The following is a 14,786-nucleotide window of genomic DNA, read 5'->3' as shown; positions in this document are numbered from 1 at the left end:
AACCGTAGCACCAACATAAGAGTTAATGTTCTAACTAAATCACAACTTGGTTTATGTTTAATACAATTAATAATTACTAGTTCATTCATGAGGGGTGCCTCATATGATAAATGGGTGCCTCACTGAGGTCTTAGGCCATGCGTGTCCTGAGCATCGTGGCTCTGTTCACAATAGTTAAGATTATTGAAATTAGTTAGGCTACTTACGTGATTACTGCGGCTCAGTGGTAAGTGGAAGGAACAAGGTTACTAAATTGATGTACCGTACTTTAAGGCGGCCTAGGCTATGTACAATAAAAGGAAGAGATCACACTGGCTACCTCCTCTGGGCAAGGGGCCAGGATCACTCTTAGATGTTAGGGCACTGTGCCGAGAGGGCACTAGTGCCTGGATGAGCTTATAGCTCGGCAACTACTGGGCTCTCTTCCACCCCTTCTTCTTCTTCTTTGGGTTCCTCCAAGGCCTATCAGTAGCTGGCCTAGGAGGTGATGAGAGTACCGACTCCGGGGACAGGCCAGAAGGGCTAGCGGGCGCGAAGTCAGGGGCAACTGCAAGAGCTGCGGGAGGGCTCCCTACTCCGGCTGCTGCGACAACTGGAGCGAGAGCGATCTCGACTTCTGCGTCCGAGGATGCCAGTTCCTGGTCTTCCAAGGAAGGGGTACCATTTCGATCCTCCAGGGGTTCATCCCCTGGAGTCAAATTTTGCAAAGAAGAAGTTTCGGGTGCTGGAGGCTCTCCAGTCGCGATGATCAACTGCATGGGGAATCCTAAATCTCCCGGAGGAGGATTCGCCTCATGATTTAGACCCGGCATAGGGGCCTTTTCAATTGGTAGCTCAACGCCCGGGACGGACGGAGTCTGGCACTGCTCAGTGCTCGCAAGTGGCACTGGCAGCAGTTGAGGGTCAGGCATGCCTGACGAGGGGTCCGGAGGTGCAATACCTCGCGGACGACTTGTGTTTGGCTGCGGCAGAGATTCCTGCCCCAGCGGGAGATCGTAGCCTCTCGGTGACTTTTGTTCGGGGGCGTCCGCTGGGCGTTGCTTGTTTGGGCAGCCCTCCCAATTTGTGGAGTGGTCTGCCCGCTTGCACGATCTGCAGCGGTACTGCTCCTCCTGAATCTCTCTTCGCGGAGGGGGAGGACCTCTTGGTGGGCCAGCCCTTCGCGATGGGAGAGGGCTAGGCCTGAAATAGTTTGGGTTGCGCCCCTTCCGCGGACCACTTTGGTGGGCGGAAGGTGGAGGTTTCTCATTATTAGGAGTTACAACTGGAGCCTCCGTGGAGGAGGTAACGGGCTTCCGCAGAGAAGATCCCGACCCAACAAGAAAGCCACTCCGGGCCGAATTCCACCTACCACGCCAAGCCGGTGGGGTATCGTACCCCAAGGTGTCATAACCTGGAGTTGGACAGTAGGAATGGTAATGGTGTGGCCCTCTATCCACTTCATTTCCCACCGGGTTTCTTCGTCAACCATGGCACCGGCTGGCACTTGGGCCCTAGTGATCAGGCTAATGGCTGCCGCAGTGTCTACTGGGACCGGAAGGGTCACTGGCAGGCTAGTGCTCTGAAGAGGGGCCACCGAGATGAGCTGAGTTTCCAGTCTCTCGGGGTAAAGGATCCGGTGCGGACCGGCCGCAGAGAATGAAGTGCTGATTAGGTTGACAAATTTGGTGGTGGGGACATGATGTGGACAGGCCGGAGATCCAGCATTGTAGTGGCTAGCAGCCCCACAGGATTTGCACGGGCCTCTTGGATGGGCTCGGTGGCCTGTAGGAACTGTTGGAGGAGAAGGCTGAGCGGATGAATCGGGAGCGGAGTTCTGGCTGGTAGGGTTAGGCTGCTTATTAGTGCCGAGTTTGTATCGGCACTCAGCTTCAGCGTGGCCCCCCTTCTTGCAATAGTTGCACATGGTCTTGCTAGGCAGTCCATTCTTCGGGCGAGTGGAGTTCGAGAGGTAGGCCTGGGGAACGATTCGCTTCTGCGAGGTGCTACGCGACTGATTGAAAGTTTCCCACAAATCAGCCATGCGACAAGCTTCCATAACTGTGGAGGGCTGTTTATCGTTAAAATATACAGCAAGGGGCCCAGGCACACATTGGAAAAGGTCTTCTAGCATGGTCCGATTGAAAAGATCCTCAAACGTCGTGCAGGCCAAGGAGTCGAACCAGCGCGTACCGGACTGGGTTTTGTGACATGCCCATTCCGTCCAAGACCAGCCGACTTCCTTGGCAAGACCTTGGAACCGTTGTCTCCATTTTTCTGGGGTTATCTCGTAGGCCTTTGTAATGACTCTACGAACTTCCGCCATGTTGCCTCTCTGGCTCTTCTCCAGTGAGCGAAGCGCTGCCTTGGCTTTTCCCTCCATAAGCTTGGCTAGTATTAAGGCTCTCTCCGTCTCCGTGGTGCTGTAGTTATCGAAAAGAGCCTCGATCTCCTCCAGCCATGCTTCTGGCTCGTCCTCAGTCCACTTGGGGACTAGGGAATTGATGCTCGAAATTGGAGCATTTGATGCAGCAGGTGTAGGACTGGAGGCTTGCTGTCTAGCCATAGCTTCGGCATTCTCCATTTTGGCTCTTTCCAGCTCGAGCTCTTTCTCCTTGAAGGCTAGCTCACTTTCCTTGCAGGCTAACTCATGCTGTCTTCTTCTTTCTTCTCTTTCCTCTTCTAGTTGCCTTGGCTCGGCTTCATACGCCCTCCGTTCAAGTCTTTCTTCCTTCTCCCGCTTGGCCAAGTCGTCCACTTGCTCCTTAACCCAGGTGGTAAGTTCCAAGCCGGTGAGACCTGCCGCCGTCCCCAGCCCCAGGAAGGTTTTATAATGCTCTGCTGCCATGGTTCTGGTGGGGAAGGGCGTCTAACCGGGTCGACGGGCGTACTTGGGCAGCGAGGAAGTGTCTCTTCAGTGACGTGGCACCCTTTCAAAAGGTGGCACTGTAGTTGGGTGTGCCGTGTGCAGGTCACACTGGTGGCACTCAGTATCCCTAGGCACTGATGCAGGTTAGGTTCCAGAAGAACTTTCTCTTCTGTGTTCCCTTTTGTTTTCGTTTATTTATTTTCCTAGATGCTTGCTTGGTGGCACTTATGGTGCCAATGTGTTCCTAGGGACCCTCTACTGGAGTCCAACTAGGCTATATGGGAGGAAAGGCACTCTACACCCCCTGCAGAGTGTGACTGCAGAGTGTGACAAGAGAGAGAGAGAGAGAGAGAGAGAGAGAGAGAGAGAGAGAGAGAGAGAGAGAGAGAGAGAGAGAAAGTAAGCTATTCGAGTGATGACAGTGCAGCAAATTATTGGCACTGTGGAATAAAGTGAATTTGGGTTTTTTTTTTTTTAAAGATCCTCGTGAGTGGCTGGTCCCAGTACCCAGTGCTAACCCCTTCTTCTTTCAGAGGGTGAAAAGCTACTGTGTGCTTCGGTCTGGATAGCAGGCCTCACTCGTGACCGACAGTTTATCACTGTATTGTGATTACTCTTAACTTGTCCTCATCTATGTGAGACAGAGGTGTTTCTTTTATTTGGTTTACTGTATTCGAATTAATTAGCCTAGTGTCGGCCGTTCTTTCTTTGAAGAGGGTCACGTACACTTAGGTTAGGTTATGAATGCTTACTTGAATGAAGAGAGAGAGAGAGAGAGAGAGAGAGAGAGAGAGAGAGAGAGAGAGAGAGAGAGAGAGAGAGAGAGAGAGAGAGAGAGAGAGAGAGAGATTTTCAATCAGCTAATTTCTTGCTGGTTGAGAACATGTAAAGCAAAGATTTTATAAATGCACAATGGCATGGATCTTAATAAACTCAGATATATGCGTCGTCTTGGCTTCCTTAGGGATTTTGCTTTATTATCGTAATTTTCCTGGGAGCCGACGTCGCAAGACTTTTAGCTACAATTTTAAATTCTTTTTATATGATTTTTACAGCATGTATTTGTATAGGAACTTGTTATGGTATTACTCCTAACTAAGGCCTATCTTTCCCTGCCTAAATTATCTTTTGGTTTTGTCTATCGAAGTCTGTCTAGCTAAGATATTGCGAGGTGGGTCTACTACGAAAAAGAAAAAATGACCCAAGAGTAGCTGGAACAGAGTCTGGTCACAACAGCGGATGACAATAACACAGGTCTTCAAATGGCAGCCAAGTCCCGTTAGGCCTAAATTTCAAAACCTTGGGCGGCGCGAAAACATCAAATGGCGGTTCCTCTCACAAACAGTTCAAGCAATTCAGAATACCCGCGCGGACACGGCGGAGGAATCCAAAATGGCGGGTATTTCCTTTTAATACCAAATTCAAAACAACGAACGAAACAAATGCAGGTATCCAGATTTTACTTTAAATATACCAATCATGTATAGTTTTTTTTTTTTTACGTTAAGGATGGAAAACGAAATTACCAAGCAACGTTGTGTCTTTTGTTATCGTACTTCTCACCCGGACATTAAACAAAAGAATGAAAGAACTGCTGGCCTACCTGCGTAAATTTACGTTGCTGCACGGTACATTTTATTGTAAAATTACTATTTCCGTTCGTTTGCTATTTCACTGATACGGTTTTAACTGATTCCCGCTATATGCAACAATAACGATCGGAATTGCCGACGCAATTACTACATTCCTTTGTGTACATGAAATGGGCTCCGCTTTTCTCGGCCTTTCTTAAACGACACAAATTGTGATTCGCTCTGCTCTCGAGTCGCACCCTTTCCTACCTACGGCTAATTCTCACTACCTGTTATTATAACTATTCTCTTTACTGCTTATTATTATGCCTGGTTCTTTGTTTGGAAGAGCGAAATGGAATTCAATATGTGATTTTTATCTTTGGAATTAATTTTAATTTCCTTTTCTCCAGATTCTTTCTCTAAAATTTACTTTAGATCCTGGCAAGGTCGCCAATGTTACGTGTAGGGTCTCGGCTGATCATTTATTATTCAATTTACGTAATTTTTACGGCCCTGCAGACCAAGAATACACATAACCTGCCACTTGAAGCCAAAAGTTAACCTCAAAGGCAGTCGTTAATTAGCCAAAGGTCGCCAGTTAAGGGTAATTAACCTTAACAAAGAATATTTGAGATGAATTTTAGATTTCAAACGCAACGGTTCTTCCAAACATTCGGACGCTAAGCATAAAAAAGCATCGAGAATTAACCTGATTTTGCTTACCCTAAATCCTAGGTATTTTACTGGAATAACGGGGTTGAAGCTAACAATATAATAATTTGGCTTAATCTAGACTTTGTACAAGCGATTACCTTCAATGGTGGCCGGAGAATGAAACAAAGAAAGAGTTGGAAATACAGAAAAGAGGTTAAAAGAATGGACGAAGTTTCGAACAGCACACAGACTCTACCTTAAGGACGAAGCGTTGGCGCGCATTTACAACGGACGTGCTGAAGTTCGTGTGTGTGTTTCTTGCTCCACCATTCACTAATAAAATAATAGACAAAGGCGGTGTTAGAGCCACCTTCCAGACGTCTGCTCTCGTCGGCAGCTATTTTCTCTCTCTCCGTTCCCTGACCGGCCTAGGTCAAAAACAGGCCTACAGCCATGCCCTAGGCGTTTACGTTCTGTTAAAAACATTCGCCAAGAGAGACAGGTAGAAAGGAAAAAGGACCTTAGGACCACCTATTTTTTAAGGCTGATATGGAAATTTTCCTATAAGGTGAAAGGCCTAAATGTTACCTATCCCGTTCTCCAACGGACGTTACATTTGAACTGAAGATGCTCTAGGCTGATATGATTTACAATCAAATGTTACAAGGGCGAACAGCAGTAATATTTATAAATATATATATATATATATATATATATATATATATATATATATATATATATATATATATATATATATATATATATATATATATATATATATAAATAGGGATATATACATATATATTGATATATATACCTATATATATACATATATATTGGAGCCTCGATAATATTTATAAATTTATAAATATATATATATATATATATATATATATATATATATATATATATATATATATATAATATATATATATATATACATTATACAGGTGAAAAATAAGAAAATAAGGGTGTAGGTAGGTCTGACCGGTTTCGACCTACACCCGTTTCTTATTTTTCACCTGTGGTAATGTGTGATAAATGAATCACGTAAAAAAGTGATAATAATCATATATATATATATATATATAAATAGGGATATATACATATATATTGATATATATACCTATATATATACATAATCATGAAGCTACAAATGTCAAAAGCTTAATATCGAAATTCACGCTACCTCGGTATATCTCCGTTGGAGAATTGTTGCGAAGGGAATTTATATAAGTGATAAATGAATTGGAATCGTGGGGACACGAACCCGCGATGAAAGCCTATTCAGCGACTCCAGTTGACGTAAACCATTGAGCCATCTCTCTTGATGGCCATCTCTCTTGATGGCTCAATGGTTTACGTCAACTGGAGTCGCTGAATAGGCTTTCGTCGCGGGTTCGTGTCCCCACGATTCCAATTCATTTATCACTTATATAAATTCCCCTTCGGCGACAATTCTCCAACGGAGATATACCGAGGTAGCGTGAATTTCGATATTAAGCGACATTTGTAGCTTCATGATTGTATATAAATCACGGTGTGATAAAAATTTCATATATATACATATATATTGGAGCCTCGATGGCTCAGTCAGTTACAGCAGCAGCTTCGGACTTCGTAGAGGTCTGTGGCGCGGGTTCAAATCCGCAGCCGACTGATCAGAGAGGCAGACACTTTGCTATCCGTGTAGACATCCCGGGATTATATATGTAATCAACGGATAGGTTTGCTTAAAAAGCAAATGGGTGGTACAGACTAAATACACACACAAAACAAAGCCACTACAACACCTTCTAAAAACATAACAAACATCTCACACGTCTCGAACTCTCGCCCTACCCGCGCAACAACTTCTCGCTGCTGGGAAGAAAGGGCGTTGGGTCGGGTATGATACATGAAACATACGCTACCGGGGTCTAAGCGATGTCAGGCAGGGCAGCCGATCGAGACTACAGGTCTACCCCAAAGCCAAATCAAAAAGTCCTTCAAAAAGAAGGCATTGTGCTTACCCCATACAGAAATGGGGAAAAAGCACGTTAAAAGAAGAAGAAGAAGAATATATACATATATATTGATATATATATTTGTGTGTTTGTTTAAGTGTGTATGTGTGTTTGCATGTCATACTAGTAGAGTATTAGGATTTACTTACAAACGATCTCATCCTGATCCATCTCACCGGCCGCTCTTGCACCAGAGGAAACTGCTTCTCCGTACGTGTTCATCTGTTCTTCCAACGCGTCCACATCCACCCCTAAAAATATCAGTTTTTTAGTCAGGTAAACTATAAAGCTGTTAACAAAGTTTTATGTTTGATCTTTGCGTACTTTCCTTCTTGTTAGGTTTCGGTTTAACCAAGCAATGGTACCTTTACTTGTAACATTCAAGTTGTTTGTTTTCCATCTACTGACATTTAACATTGAAGTTAGTGAGTAACCCTGCTAATAAAGAAAAAGAAACAGGCAGACAATATGACAAACGAAGATAAAAAGGATACAAACTAACTGAAGCAAAAGCGTTACTTCCTCGGCTGAGGTAAAAGATTTAGTTCAAATTCGTCTTAGAAAGGCACAGGTTTTTGTGGTCAACAATAATTTCTACGTGATGCATACGTGTTTGTTTTCTTCATAGACATATTTCTATTTTGGAAATATTGCTTATAAATGGTCTCAGATCAAATATATGTATTACATTCAATACATTTTTATAATAAAAATAGTCTTTAGTATAGCCTTGTATTCCAACACCAAAGCCTCGACAGTAATAATTATGGCATCGAGTTCCTCTTCCAAGGCTTGAGTAGTTTACATGCTAAATACCAGAGGTGAAGATATGCTAAAGTTACGGCTTTTAATCTTACACAAGAAACTGTCTTTTGACTCGATCGCTTTTACGTTGTATTTTGCTTATATTGGGGATTTAACCTAACCCAAATAGTGATGACAGTACAGGCGGTCCCCGGTTTACGACGGGGGTTCCGTTCTTGCGCCGCGTCGTAACCTGAAAATCGTCGTAAGCCGGAAAATCGTCGAAAATCGTCAAAAATCATAAGAAAACCTTACTTTTAATGCTCTGGGTGCATTGAAAACGATGTAAACTGCATTATTATTGAGTTTTACATAAAAAAAACCTTCAAATTATGATTATTCTGCCGTTTTGGGGCCATATTTCTTCCGTCGGATCGGCGTACGACGCGTCGTAACCCCGGAACATACGTCGTAAGCCGGGAAATAATTTCTGATGAATATATTTGAAAAGCGTCGTAACCTCGGAACGTCGTAAGCCGGAACCGTCGTAAACCGGGGACTGCCTGTATATATAAAGTTGTATATTTCATAATATCATGACCCCAAAGCATTATTTGTTATATATATAAGCCCTTTGTTGGCCGACTCGGTAGAGCTTTAGACTGTCATTCGATGGGCCGGAGTTCAATTCCCGCGGCCGGCTGATGAAGAGTTAGAGGAATTTATTTCTGGTGATGAAATTAATTTCTCGCTATAATGTGGTTCGGATTCCACAATAAGCTGTAGGTCCCGTTGCTAAGTAACCAAATGGTTCTTAGCCACGTAAAATAAGTCTAATCCTTCGGGCCAGCCCTAGGAGAGCTGTTAATCAGCTCAGTGGTCTGGTAAAACTAAGGTATACTTACTTATTATTTGTTATAAATAGTGCCACTGCTAATCATAGGGACCCTCTTGTCTCTGATGATAATGATCTGCATGACAGGTCTCTTGAAAACCAGTTTTTTTTTATTTCACAGTTCCAGAGGCCTACTGTCATATTTGGTAATTATTAGACAAGGTTTTAGTCCTACCAAATGTTTCTAATATAACTGAGGTCGATGTTTTTATTATTGGTCTCTCTGGTCACTGAGGTGTCTCAATGTATCGGTATATGTCAGGTACCAACACTGAAAAACACTTCTGCCTGAGTATTGTACCTCCTTTTAAAATTAGGACAGTGATTCTACTATTATAAAAAAAGAAAATCCCAGAAATTCATACTCACCGTCTTTCAGTAAACAAACCAAACGGGTTAGGATAAATCTCAGATTAATATGAGCTCCCACCCCTTAAAACACACACACACACAAAGTTTGAAAGTTCAGTCAACTGGTCACTTTTGGCATAACGATTCTTGCAGACGACTCACCAAGACAGACTTCGCAACAAGCGTTATGTCTGCACCCAGTTGAAGTGTCATAATATTTCTAGCGTCTCAGTGAAGCCACTGACATTGAAATATAGATCTTAACTGTAATTTATGAACAAAAGTGCTTGACCCAGTTTAGGTTAAGAGCTAGGTTGAAATCCTCCACTCTCTGTTTACAAATTATCAACTGGGGAAGACCACTGACTAACCGAAAGGATAAAGCTGTTATTTGTACGGCTTAAAAGCTAATCGGTCCTAGACAGCGAAAAATAAAATGATGTGATAAATGTATGAGATACCACTAAGCAAATTAGTTGTTCGTTATAATATAGACATAAAAAAATATCATTCGGTACAAGAAAAGGCGTAAGAGCCATCCAAGGTCTAGACCTTGGAGCCATCGAAGTCCAAATTTCAGTCTTCGCAATAGTTTGCCCTCTCAGGAATATTAGTCTTTAAAATATGAAGTTTTCTAAAGCAAATACGCCATATTTATATTATCTTCTTAATTTACACATTGAAAAAATTCATACCTGCGCACTTCCAAACATTGTTATTTTCTCGTCCTTTCACAAAAAAGTTATTCAACAATTATGTACTTTTCTATCGACTTACATAGGTATTTTCAACTTGAAAATAAAAACGAAACAAAAAAGGTTGACACATAAAATTAATCACAATTCAAATACCTTTGTTGAAATGAGCCCCACATTTTACGTCGGAAATGATGGAGATCCGCCCATCATGATTCTCAGAGGAGTCCATCTTTGGTAATGATTCTCTCTCGACTCGTTTCAAGTATGGCCGTTGTCATTCACTCATGAGTTCAGTCGTCGTCAGGAAACTTGATCGAAATCAGGTTCTTCGTCGTATGCTTGATAACTGTTATCCTGCACTGTGTTATAGATCTAATTTTTAACAGAATCTTTATAGGGAATCAATTTGATTTTTATCACTATGGAACGAGCCAGGGGGTCTGAACCTTGCAAAGGAAAGAATCCACCATGCAGAATGCCCTTCAGAAATAATAAACAACAAAGAAATAATTGAGTAAAAGTAAATATAACAAAAATCTGAATGTACATAACTTGCATCAAATAACAATCAAAGTAAAATTATGAAGTAAAAAACAGAAGCAACAAAAATAAACAGGAACTATGGCTGCCACATCTACGCTGCTTTCTAGCTTTAAGTGAGATTTAATGAAAGGCAGCGAGGACAGGTGGCAACGTCTGAAATCATCTCTATGTTTCACGACATTTTGAATTGACTATAATATGGCTAATGTCCATGAATACGTCTCACCAACTGGAATTTACAAGGGTCAGGACACCAACAAACTATAATCAAGTACATAATTTGCGACTTATCTCCTTATTTAAAAACCATCGTCTTCCAATAATCGCATTTGCAGGATTGGGAAACTGTTCGTGAGAATAGCTTCAAAGTTGTCGTTCTTAGGGTGCGTCCACACTGAAGCGAAACATGTCATAAACAAATATCAGAAACTTATCGCATACACATCACAAACAGGCTGAATACAAGTCGACGACTTATTGGTGGTCCTAACTAATGGCTTTATACATACTGTATATCCGGCAATTGGCAAAGATTCGATTTCCGCTTATGGTTGTTGACTTATTTTCAACCTGTTTGTGAGAAGTATGCGATAATTTGCCGCCGTGTATTTATGAGGTATTTCACTGTATGGTAGAACACAACATGTCGACTTTCCTTACATCAAGGTTCAATGGTATTATATCAGGCTTGGGATTTGTCGCAGTTGATTTTTTTTTAAATTGTACATGTTTACAAATCTTATTTAACTCACGACGTTATCGCAAAATTGTGGAACACTGTTACTGAAATAATCAACGGAAAGTTCTAGAAGGGCCATAACACAAAACAAATGTACTGGAATTATTATTACGTTAATATTAATATCAATATTTTTCATTAATAGCCTTCATTACACTTATGGTAAGTAATTACATAACTTAGCACATTGAGTAGAAAAGTCTCATTCGTCCTACTGAAGTTCCAATGAGCAGTGTATTGAAATTATAAAAAAATGTTTGAAAAGGTTTCTTAAAAACAGAACAGGTTTTAGTCAGCCTTTTTTCCCAGTCTGCTGTGTTCATTCCATATTTCTCTAAATACAAACAACTGATTAAATGTTAAGTGGTTTTCTGTAACAGTGGTCAGCGGTGGAGTGCATAAGTGGACAGTATAACAGCTTTTCCTGTCGTGAACTTCAAAACTTTTTCCTTGAAGTACAGGAAATTAATAGTGGCGTCCTAGAAGATCCCACATGTGCTTATATATATATATATATATATATATATATATATATATATATATATATATATATATATATATATATATATATATATATATATATATATATATATATATATATATATATATATATATATATATATATATATATATATATATATATATATATATATATATATATATATATATATATATATATATATATATATATATATATATATATATATATATATATATATATATATATATATATATATATATATATATATATATATATATATATATATATATATATATATATATATATATATATATATATATATATATATATATATATATATATATATATATATATATATATATATATATATATATATATATATATATATATATATATATATATATATATATATATTCAAGTGACCTGCATCATGTTCTTTGACTATATATATTTTTTACAACTACAGATTGTTTTTAACAACTAGAAAAACATCTGTAGATTCCAGTGACTACATTCACATGCAGTTTACACTGCATCTCTCATTTCACCCACCAACATATGTAAGGGTTTAGAAATATCAGACCAATTTAACCAGTTCAGTGCAACGCAGGTGTTTATAACGACCAAGTTTCTAAAACTGGAAATAAGCTCTTTCAGGGGGAAGACGAGGCGATAATTGCCACAATTAGTTTCGGATGACAGACTCTTACACTTTCTTGTGACTCCTCCCACTGGATTAATGTGACTCACGTCCCAATTTTAATTGCATGTTTGACATTCAGTTCGTCCTTAACAGCTCACCAAGGTGAATTTATTTTCGTAAGGGTAATTTCTGGCCCTCCTTTTGCTTCCCATTGGTGTCAACGTACTCTTTCAGCTGTGTGCATACAAATGAATAGATGTGTCTCACATTTGCTCATAAGCTGTCACATTCTTTACATACAGTTTTAAACAAAATGCCCCACCGTTTTTATTGCAACTGGCAAAGAAATTGCCAACAGACGACTGGGAAAATCTAACGTAACAGGAAACACGTATATGGCTTTTTATAACGAGTTTTTTCCAGAATTATTGTATCTGTAAAGTTATATTTAATATATTTCAAGATTATTTTCATATTAAAATTCCTTTTGTAATTCCCTTAACATCTGATTAACAGCATTGAATCCAATGTGTAATCTCTCAAATTTGGTCCTTTTACGAAGATCACGCAATATGCAACAATGAGACCTTACGTTAATGAGAACATTTACCTCCTTAAGGATCCTCAAAGGGTCACGACGTCCTTTGTAGGCCTTAATAGAGTTACATTAAGATTCAGAGGTAAGTTTCTGTCCTTGGAGTACTGATCTACATACTGCGCAAAAGAGAGAGAGAGAGAGAGAGAGAGAGAGAGAGAGAGAGAGAGAGAGAGAGAGAGAGAGAGAGAGAGAGAGAACAAAAATAAGAAAAATCTGCAATTCGAAATTGGCAACCAGTTTTGACATTAGCGACTGATTTCGGAGTTAACTAAACCACACAGACAGACAGACAGAAGGATGGGGGGGGGTGAGATACAAAGAGGGAGGGGGAGGAGGATATAATGGGTTATTACGCAAATAAAAAAAAAAGTCTAACCACGCTCAGAAATTAAAAAAAAAAAACTGACTCAATTTTTGGCCCGATGGACTTTACAGGCTTACAGTCGAGCGACTTTGGCATTTCTGGAAGTGGGTACAATTCTTTTAGAAAAGATATGCATGTATGCATGTCATTTGGTATCACAGTTTTTGATAAGTTTCTTGCATTTATTTTTCTGGCTTTTGTTTGCATGCAGATGCCAGTTTACTTTAAGCAGTCAGTAATACTGTAGTGACAAAAGTGAAGATTTCCGTGTTTGCCATTTTGCAGCCAAAAATTGGCACCTTTGCGCGGGAAGAACAGCTAAGCCTAATACATACCCAATATACGACAATATAAGCACAATTAATTCAACAGAAGCATGAGTAATTAGTGCTATTAGACTTACATTACTGTAAGGAGGGCGATCAAACTGGCGATGTTTAAAGCAGTAGGATCAGAAGCTTCTTAGTAATAATTGAGTCGTCATAACTGAAGAGGCCACAGACACCAAGACAGCCAGCAGAGATGAGGTGAAGAAGCACCGTGATTTCTAGCAGATATAAAAGCCACGAGTGACTGCTGGAGAAGAGGAATGGTGGATAGATGTTATCATTCAGAACAAAACTTAAACGTTCCAATGTGGTATATTCTTCAACGAGGACCTGTCAGTTAGCTTACTTTAAGCTTTCATCAGAAGCAGTAGATTGGTCGATAGTCTTACTGTTTCTGTGAACAACAAGGCCTTGACAAGAGCAACTTTAAATAATGACACTCTTAATACTTCTCAGAAGGTTTCCAGACTTCTTGAAAATGATTACTGAAGTTTTCCCTCTTTGTAGACCGCTTCCTAACAATCTTCTTGAAGATATTCATTTTATATATTCAGTGAAATTTCACAGATTTCAACGTACAAGGTCGCTATAAAAAAATTACTGTTGCTGAATCAATGGTTTATAATACATCATAAATAGAAGTATCAGTTTCTTTGAGGTTCATTCCAGTGATTGTTTATAGCCAAGAGAATTATCGAGCGAAAACCTACTACTTCCACAAAGAACATAACACAACACTGCTTATGAGCACACAACCATCGCCAATAAGAACGGAACCATTACAACGCAACCATTTATATAAAATTCAACTCCAGCAACAACTGTGAGTGACTGGAATTATCACTTACAAATTTCGTCCGCCAAATAAACCAAGTTAACGCCGGTCGCATACAAGCAAGTAAGCAAACATGAGAATGGCAGGCAGCATGCAGGCAGTCGCGATGAAAATCTGCCGTACACAAGTGGTAACGAGAGTACTGTGGTTGCTAGTGAGGCCAAGAGAGATAAGGTTTACCCAATTGGGTGGAGTCGCCTCCCACCTGGGGTAACTACGTAGGCGATGACTTATCTTAGAGGTACCTGCTCATCATGGTAATTCACCTGCTGACGTAATGAGGCATGCGACATCAACAGGGTACGGACACCGGACACTGCCATAACACATGGGTCGTTCAGAATTTACTCCTTTAAAAAAAATTAATAGTTTTTAACAACTGAAGGATATCTGTAATGTTCATGTTTATTATCTATGATTTTTTACTAATAAAAGGCCTGAATTCTTGGATAAGTTCAACATAAGTGTGATTATCTCAATGACA

The 14,786-nt window shown here is 40.2% G+C and overlaps 1 protein-coding gene across 7 annotated transcripts in view; it reads right to left on the bottom strand.

The window, feature by feature from the left end:
- LOC136847155 (putative inorganic phosphate cotransporter) overlaps positions 1-14,458 on the bottom strand; it is a 59,664-nt gene extending 45,206 nt beyond the window's left edge. For 2 of the 7 annotated variants that reach the window (XM_067118560.1, XM_067118565.1), the window contains exons 1-4: positions 14,316-14,458; positions 13,542-13,714; positions 9,924-10,129; positions 7,232-7,333 (exon numbers count right to left, since the gene is read on the bottom strand). In XM_067118560.1, the coding sequence (XP_066974661.1) occupies positions 7,232-7,333; positions 9,924-9,999 (178 nt within the window). In that variant the 5' untranslated portion in view covers positions 10,000-10,129; positions 13,542-13,714; positions 14,316-14,458. Of the gene's footprint in view, positions 1-7,231; positions 7,334-9,923; positions 10,251-13,541; positions 13,715-14,315 lie in introns of all 7 variants that reach the window. The other 5 variants (XM_067118559.1, XM_067118564.1, XM_067118562.1 and 2 more) reach the window with 4 other exon arrangements.
- Between the last annotated feature and the right edge of the window lie 328 nt (positions 14,459-14,786).

Source organism: Macrobrachium rosenbergii, chromosome 16 (genome assembly GCF_040412425.1).
Source record: "Macrobrachium rosenbergii isolate ZJJX-2024 chromosome 16, ASM4041242v1, whole genome shotgun sequence".
NCBI classification, from domain to species: domain Eukaryota; kingdom Metazoa; phylum Arthropoda; class Malacostraca; order Decapoda; family Palaemonidae; genus Macrobrachium; species Macrobrachium rosenbergii.
The sequence above is the reverse complement of the archived record's forward strand: the minus strand, read 5'-3'. Positions and strand labels throughout refer to the sequence as shown.